The 8,977-nt window shown below is 40.4% G+C and overlaps 1 protein-coding gene across 1 annotated transcript; it reads right to left on the bottom strand.

Moving 5' to 3' along the window:
- Window positions 1-2,323: 2,323 nt before the first annotated feature.
- On the bottom strand, window positions 2,324-8,698 carry LOC138976759 (oocyte zinc finger protein XlCOF6-like). The gene has a single exon (XM_070349649.1). The coding sequence runs from the start codon at window positions 5,162-5,164 to the stop codon at window positions 3,674-3,676; it is 1,491 nt and encodes a 496-aa protein (XP_070205750.1). The 5' UTR covers window positions 5,165-8,698; the 3' UTR covers window positions 2,324-3,673.
- Window positions 8,699-8,977: the final 279 nt, after the last annotated feature.

Raw genomic sequence — 8,977 nt, 5'->3', positions numbered from 1 at the left:
CTGTTCACCACCAAATGGCAGTCTCATGGCGCTTTACATTAGACATTAACATTTAACATTTTACATATAAAAAGTTTTCTCGTAATAAATAACATACTGTACAATCATTAACAAATTCATAGACGACCACTTATAGTTATACAGTCGAAACTGTTTATAACGAATCTCAGGGGGAAACGTTTTTGATTCGTTATAATCGATTTTCGTTATAACTGTGTAGCGGGAGAGCCCTACTAGCTCAGAGTTGCAGGTATTCAGTGACCCCACCTTCCTTCTAGTCACCCCCACCTTTCCTGTAGATACCCCCATCCCCTCCCTTACAGCCAGCCCACAGCTATCACAGAAGATTAGTACCGAGTCTTTGAGAGACTATAAAAGAGGCCGGCTCTGCGAGTCTCGTCAGTCAGCGCTGAATAAGTGCTTGCTCTCTTTCCCTCGTCTTTTTCTCTCTCTTTCTTACACGCTGCACAAGTGTGTACTATGTCTCTGTTTCGTAGTTCGTTTTGTCTCTCAGCGTTGAACAAATGCTGTGTGTTTTGCTTGTTTGTTGTCTCTCAGCGTTGAACAAATGCTGTGTGTCTTGCTTGTTTGTTGTCTCTCAGCGTTGAACAAATGCTGTGTGTTTTGCTTGTTTGTTGTCTCTCAGCGTTGAACAAATGCTGTGTGTTTTGCCTGTTTGTTGTCTCTCAGCGTTGAACAAATGCTGTGTGTTTTGCTTGATCGTTGTCTCTCAGCGTTGAACAAATGCTGTGTGTTTTGCTTGATCGTTGTTTCTCAGCGTTGAACAAATGCTGTGTGTTTTGCTTGATCGTTGTCTCTCAGCGTTGAACAAATGCTGTGTGTTTTGCTTGTTTGTTGTCTCTCAGCGTTGAACAAATGCTGTGTGTTTTGCTTGATCGTTGTCTCAGCGTTGAACAAATGCTGTGTGTTTTGCTTGATCGTTGTTTCTCAGCGTTGAACAAATGCTGTGTGTTTTGCTTGATCGTTGTCTCTCAGCGTTGAACAAATGCTGTGTGTTTTGCTTGTTTGTTGTCTCTCAGCGTTGAACAAATGCTGTGTGTTTTGCTTGATCGTTGTCTCTCAGCGTTGAATAAATGCTGTGTGTTTTGCTTGATCGTTGTCTCTCAGCGTTGCATTTAAATGCTGAACGTTTGCATGTTCGTTCCGTCTTTCAGTGTTGAGTCTACGTGTTGTTGCCGTGTCTGTCTTGTGTGTGAAACAGAGCCAGCAGGAACGAGATAGGCATACATAAGAAAGGAGCCGTAGGTGTTAGTTATTAATCGGAGTTAGGGTAAACGCTAGGTAAGACTGATTGAAGGATTGTTTGGTGCTTTGTTTGATGGGTTTGTTACTTGCTTTTCATGTAATATAGTGTAAAATAAAACCTTGTAACTGTTTCCTATGAGTTATGGTGAACATCACTGTACGTACGAGAGGTGAGCGTGAACATGCGTGTGTCGGTGAACGAACGTAAGTGTGTGAGCTTGCTTTCGTGTCATGTATTGTAACTTCTGCCTCTCCTTGACTGTTGTCCTGTAAACATGTGTTGTTAAAACTGTACTGTACGTGGCAAACTCTAACATCCAAAACACATATCACAATATTTATGTAACACACAGTCTAGATCACTAAGAAACACACAGGGTTTCCTCTGAATACCGAGGTCGGCTAGTATTGTAGGCACATGTATTGAACACAACGCGAGGCATAGACTAGACTGATTGTGCAGCTACATTACATAGGGCTAGAGTAAAGGTTGCTCTCCTCGGCAATCTTCAGCCTCCCCCTGAGAACAATTAATGAGGATACGGACCCTCTCTAGGGCTCCGGTTACAACTGATTAGATCGGTTATAACGAAGACAAGAGGAAAAAATTTGTTATAACAGGTTTCTTCGCATTTTCAACGTAAAAATGGTAAAATGTTGGCAAATAAGTATTGTTTTCTGTTGCATAAGTAATCTTTTTGTCATATCATTAAAACATTCAATGAGGTACATACATAATCGTACATGAGAGAGAGAGAGAGAGAGAGAGAGAGAGAGAGAGAGAGAGAGAGAGAGAGAGAGAGAGACTCGGAGAGAGAGAGAGAGAGAGAGATACACGGAGAGAGTGTGTGAGAGAGAGACAGAGACAGAGAGAGACAGAGAGAGATGGCGAAAGAGAGAGAGAGAGAGAGAGAGAGAGAGAGAGAGAGAGAGAGAGAGAGAGGGGGGGGGGGGTATGGGGCATGCAACAGGCCTAGGGAAAGCTGGAGATTCAAGTTGAGAATTACACACACACACACACACACACACACACACACACACACACACACACATCGAATTCTGTTCTTCAACAAATCTGTTTATTAGGCCATAACCTTGTACCCAAGAATGCAACAATGAAATAAAAACAACAAAAACAACAACAAAAGACCTGGTGTCTAAAAATTGATGTACAAAATAATGGCTTTGTTTTGCAGGCGGAAAAGAAAATAGACAAAAAAACAACACTTAGATGTTTACTTAAACTATCAAGCAATTTACAAATAGAAACTGGTGAAAACAAATCAAATAAATTCATTTGTAATGAATTTAATTATCCTTGTCTTTTGGAACTACATATTTATGGAAAAATGGATTCTTTTTTCAAACTAAAACTGAAGCACAACAATAATTTGTACAACTTGACAGTGTTTACAAATGCTTAACTATCGCGACACTAGCAATCCAGTTGGATTAAAATAATAGTGTCGTTAAATAATAATCTTCCCATAAATGAACGCAAAATGAAATGGTCAACACAGATCAGCAACGATACATTTGAATAAGGAAAATTAGCTGCAGCGTGACTCTATAACAGAACAAACAAATTCAAGTTGCAAAAGTTATACCTTTGTTTCTGCTTTGCATTTTCGTTATAACCGGTTTGTTTTTAGTGATAACTAAGAACACCACTGACAGGGAAAAAATAAAATGTTTGTCATAACCAATATTCGTTATACCCGGTTTCGTTATAGTAATAACTAAGAACACCGTTGGCAGGGAAAAAATAAAATGTTCGTTATTATCAATATTTAGTCGCCATCTTGTTGTATGAATTACTTCCCAAAGTTGACGTCATAAGTCATAAGTTACGAAAAAGTTGGATTTGCGTCATAGATGTGCATGATGTGTTTTCATTCTTTGTGATCGCTCTGAACATAGTTATGACTATTCCTTTTTTGGATGATTGCAATTCACCACATATTGATGTTTCTGCAATTATTTGTGTGTTCACTGACTTAATGACAGACCTGGAAATACTTTTCTGTTGATTTTTATGCTTTGATTTTGTACAGTTTCTGAAGTCGTTTTATACTGGCTTAGATAATATGGATGTGTACGTACATAAACCAAGCACACTCTATGTTGATGTCTGAGTTATCCTTCCCCTTGTTACTCATGAATGTTTGTTCTCTCCTGAATGTGTCAACATATGTCGTTTCAGATCAATGGACTGCAAGAACCTAGCTTTTCTCTCCTGTATGAGTCATCACGTGTTGTTCCGAAGTACTAGACTGTGCGAATCTAGCATCACACTGTGTACATGCATGTTTTAATGGGTTTTGTTTACTCCTGTATGTATCAACATTTGACCCCTCAAACTGCTAGACTGTGTGAACCTTGCATCACACTCTGAACATGCATGCCTTTAATCTCCTGTATGTGTCACCATATGTTGCTTTAAAGAACGAGACAATGCAAACCTAGCACCACACTCAGTACATGAATGTTTTTTCTCTCCTGTGTGTATTAACATATGTTGCTTCAACGAGGAAGACTGCGTAAATCTAGAATTACACACTATACATGCATGCCTTTTCTCACCTGTATGAGTAAACATGTGTTCCTTCAAAGTAAAAGACTGTGCAAACCTAGCATCACACTCTTTACATGCATGTTTTTTCTCTCCTGTATGAGTCAACATGTGTCGCTTCAAATGACTAGACTGGCCAAACCTAGCATCACACTCTTTACATGCATATTTTTTCTCTCCTGTATGTGTTACCATATGTTGCTTTAAAGCACGAGACAGTGCAAACCTAGCATCACACTCAGTACATGAATGTTTTTTCTCTCCTGGATGTGTTAACATATGTTGCTTCAACATTGAAGACTGTGCAAATCTAGAATTACACACTGTACATGCATGTTTTTTCTCTCCTGTATGAGTCAACATGTGTTCCTTCAAAGTACCAGACTGTGCAAACCTAGCATCACACTCTTTACATGCATGTTTTTTCTCTCCTGTATGAGTCAACATGTGTTCCTTCAAAGTACCAGACTGTGCAAACCTAGCATCACAATCTTTACATGCATGTTTTTTCTCTCCTGTATGAGTCAACATGTGTTCCTTCAAAGTACCAGTCTGTGCAAACCTAGCATCACACTCTTTACATGCATGTTTTTTCTCTCCTGTATGAGTCAACATGTGTCGCTTCAAATGATAAGACTTTGTGAACCTAGCATCACATACTGTGCATGCATGTTTTCTCTCTCCTGTATGTGTCACCATATGTTGCTTTAAAGTCCAAGACAGTCCAAACCTAGCATCACACACTGTACATGAATGTTTTTTCTCTCCTGTATGTGTTAACATATGTTGCTTCAACGTGGAAGACTGTGCAAATCTAGAATTACACACTGTACATGCATGTTTTTTCTCTCCTGTATGAGTAAACATGTGTTCCTTCAAAGTACCAGACTGTGCAAACCTAGCATCACACTCTTTACATGCATGTTTTTTCTCTCCTGTATGAGTCAGCATGTGTCGCTTCAAAGTACAAGACTCTATAAACCTAGCATCACACTCTGTGCATGCATGTTTTTTCTCTCCTGTATGGGTTAACATATGTCGTTTCATGTTATAAGACCAATTAAAACTAGAACCACATACTGAACACATTTTTTTTTTCTTCACTGAGTTTATTACCATTTGGTGCTTCAAGTGATCAGCCTTTGTGAACCAAACATGGCACTCTGTACCTTGTGTTTCTGGTGTCTGTATCTCTTGTTCCAGACAGGTATTGCTGTGAGAGTTGACTGCAGTCTGTTTTTCTGGTGTCTGTATCTCTTGTTTCACCCAGGTATCACTGTGAGTGTTGACTGCAGCTTGTCCTTCCAATGTCTGCACTGTAGGCATGGTAGCTGTGTTGTCTGTGGCCGCATTCTCCCTGGCCCGCACTGGAAAAAAAAAGTCGCGTAAAGGAAAATTAATATATTTAAAGATATAGTGTCCGGGCAGCCATTTTGGAGAGTTTTTTGTCGAATTCGGCCGATTTGAAGATTTTGGGGAATCTAGTGAACCTTAAATAAGACGCACCTGGCCCGGTTTGCTCAATAAAGCACCACAAGTATGCTAAATAATTAAATCAAAATGAGTTTTTTGACGTCTGCTCTCCACCATTTGAAGATTAAAATTGGCTGCCATAGACTGGTTTTCGTCGCGAGCGCGTGCCGTTAGCATGACAACTAAAAACAATGGCGGATGGGATAGCCGCTCAGTGGGACAAGCCCGCAAGTTTCAGTAAGAAATCGACTCCATGTGGTTCAGAAAGCAGCTGACTGACTCTGTCACAACCCGAGTTTTTGAGATGTAGAAAAAGCCAGGATATTTTTAATGATGTAAAAAAATACAGGATTTTGTACATTAGTGCTATTTGCCGCACAGATTATTGGAGTCCAAACATTATTGTGGAATGTATGCGGGTTGGTTTGAGGTGCGTTATGCCTGTAACATCGCATATGTTTGCAAGGTTGTGTCCGAATCGTGGAACGGGCTATAGTCACCCGGTAACGCGCGGTGAACAAACTAGGTCAAGCTGCAGAAAACAAAAGTTTGTTCATATGTGAAGGGCACAGTAGTGCAGTCTAAATAATGTACATCTCATTTAGTAAGGTAATATAATGTAATGCATAAATTATATTATAGCGTATCTATATAGGCTATTTAGCAAGTAAAGGAATTAATATAGTTCTAGGTCAGCGGTGTACGAATACACGTTGGCACCCCGTCAACGAAATAGGCCCGGTTTTGGGTTAGTACTACCCGTGAGAGACAACGGTACGGTCGCAGACGTATTGGCGGGCGCGAGTACTCGCATCAACCGGCGGTTGTAAGTTGAGCTTGTGTTATTGACTTGGCGGGTGAACTATTGTTTTCGTATTGCTGTGGCTGGGTAGATGTCGTTGTCTAATGTTTGTTTTGTTTGTGCTTACGTTGGTATAGTTGTAATATTGTAGGACACGGTGAATGTGAGACATGTTATATCCGTGGGAATGTGCACGGAAAAGATAAGGATGACATCGACCGGTCCATTACAACATATTCGTATAGAGTGCCTCGGGATATATATATTAACGCATGTCTCAGTCTGGAAGTGATATATAGTGAACGTACAGTGGAATAATATGTGTGTAATTATTTGCATATAACTATTAAATATTCGTTCACATGGAAAAATCACATATTATCCAAGATGGCGGCTGACATCCCGACAACTTTAGTATACTTATAGTATTGATCATGTTGTGTTATATTTTCATATAATAGTGTGTAATAATATGCGGGGATAAATCATACCTGTGCAGGGATATGAGTGTTGCTACATGAAATCGTGATCATGTAATGTAATGTAAAGTTGGATACCACAATCTAACATTTAGTGTACGTTGTCCAGTTATTTGTAACATATCACATGGCGTATATGGTCATGATAAAGACAATAAGTTTATAGGTTGAAGCGAACTATAAATATATATTGTAAAGCCCCGTTTTATAGCTAATGCATTAAATAATTATCCTTTTCCATATATGGTTGCCTGGTGTAATATTCGATCTTGATGTCCATCGGTATTATGCGCTAAGAGGTTGCATTACCGATGAGCACTAACACAACCATCGATACACGCCAGGTAGCTAGGGATGGTGTTGTTCAGTATTAACTTGCTGTTTTATTATATGCAGTTGGCCGGAGAGAACGGAGGAGGGACGTATGATTACGTGAAGGCGTGAAGACTGGACAGTGGGAACGCTGTCGAAAGGTGACTGCGGTTCACGGTGACGCATGAAGGGCGACGTGGGTCACTCCGACAAGAAGGTTCCACACAGATTGTACGCGGGACCACCAGAAGACGGCAAGAGGAAGGGGTTTGGTCAGCTCTACATGTCTAGGAATCTGGGGAACAGCTCTGAAGGATGGAGCTGGGAACGACGAGCTTAGGCAGTCGGGGATCTTTCTAGTGGATCAGAATCAGAACAGCTGCGGCATTCTGAGGAGGGAAGGACAAGGAGGCCTTGGTGGGCATTGTGTATCCCTGAAAAGCTAAGTACCCTGTCGCTGTTAAAGTATGTGTCTGTGTTCGTGTGATTGGGTGATGCAACATTATTGAGCGCCGGATACGAACATACTATAGAACCAGGGGGGGTGCTCAGGACTGGATTCCAGAATAATTTCATGTCAATTCATGTGTTGTCAATGTTGTAGTATTTGTATGGCGTACGCGTTAATTGTGTGGATTTTATGTGTATAAATTTGTGTATTTTATATAAAGCTTATAAGTTACATGTGGTTCCTTTAGTTGTTTATACATAGTGACGTCTATCTCCACTTGTAATCTTTCTTGGGTGTGTGTTGAGTGAATGAGTTGGGTGTTTGCGTGTGCTCCCAAGATTGCTCAATCTTGAGGGGATAAGCCGTCACGTGTCAGACTCCGAACGACACAGAATCACGAGAAAGACATGCTCGGCGCACAAAATGCAAAGTTATCATCAGCAAGTAGACGGAAAGCTGGATTCAACTGAGTGTTTTACCGTTCAGTGTGCGCCGCGACGTAGCTCTATCCTGCTACTCGAGTTGTAAGTATTAAATAAAGCGAGTGTTGTCGTGTATACTTTGGAAAGACCTGGACACATTTTGCTGCCGTGTTGTATGTGTGTCTGCTGGTGTGTAGTGCGAATGAAGGATCAATCAAGCGGCCGAATGTGTCCAGTTTTCCTGTTTTTGTTTGAACACGGACACAGTGTCAGTGTGTGTGTTTGCAACTACGGTGCGTGTGTGTCTGTGCACTGCACAGGAGCTTGTATCAAAACGCCGGTCGATCATCGTAGTAAGGGTAAGCATGCAGAAGTAAATAATGATCGACCGGCGGTTGAATACAAGCTCCTGTGGTGCACTGTATACATATGAGACAGAGACTGACAGAGTAGCCAGTCTGTGAGTAATCCCCCTAAAAAAAAAATTTGAGATGGAAAAAAGTAGGGTCAGTCAGCACACGTGATACTGATATTTTAATGCTTTATGAGCAGTTGTTTCTTTGCAGTCTTTGGAGGTTGTGCAACAGAACATGTTATTTATAACTGACATTTTATATTGTCAGTGGTATGAGTTTTTCTGTCCAGTAAGAACTATGATTGAAGTTTATTGGTAAAGCTTTGTGAAAGGGTTACTTTTAATGAAGAACACATTCTTCCTCAGTGTTCATTGAAGCAAACACTAAATGTGGCAGAATTTCATTCATCCTTTCTTTCTTGACTGCCATTTTCAGTGTCGCTGTGCATGTTCAAAGCTTCATGTTCAGAACTGATGTTGCTGTAGAACTATGTAATTGGCCAGCCTTTGGTTTACACTTAGTGGTTTTAGATGTTGCTATAATTACTATAACAATTTTCTGACATTTTCAGGGACCAAGCACCCGGACATCAAACATTCTTGCAATGTGTGGCAATAATGGCATAACATATTTCAGACAAAAAGGTGAGTTTAAATGTTCATAATTTTGGTGTAAGTCAAGCTTATCTTTTATCTTGAGCAACTATCTCTGTCGTGTCTCTCTCAGGCTGCGCACCCAACATAAGTTGCCAGGAACCAATTCCTTGAGTGTGGCAATGGTTTACCATTTCTGGTTTACTTGAACTGCAGCCATACAGAGAGGAATTGTTGAGTGATTAAAAGTT

The sequence above is a fragment of the Littorina saxatilis genome, linkage group LG9 (assembly GCF_037325665.1).
Source record: "Littorina saxatilis isolate snail1 linkage group LG9, US_GU_Lsax_2.0, whole genome shotgun sequence".
Classification (NCBI taxonomy): domain Eukaryota; kingdom Metazoa; phylum Mollusca; class Gastropoda; order Littorinimorpha; family Littorinidae; genus Littorina; species Littorina saxatilis.
The sequence above is the reverse complement of the archived record's forward strand: the minus strand, read 5'-3'. Positions and strand labels throughout refer to the sequence as shown.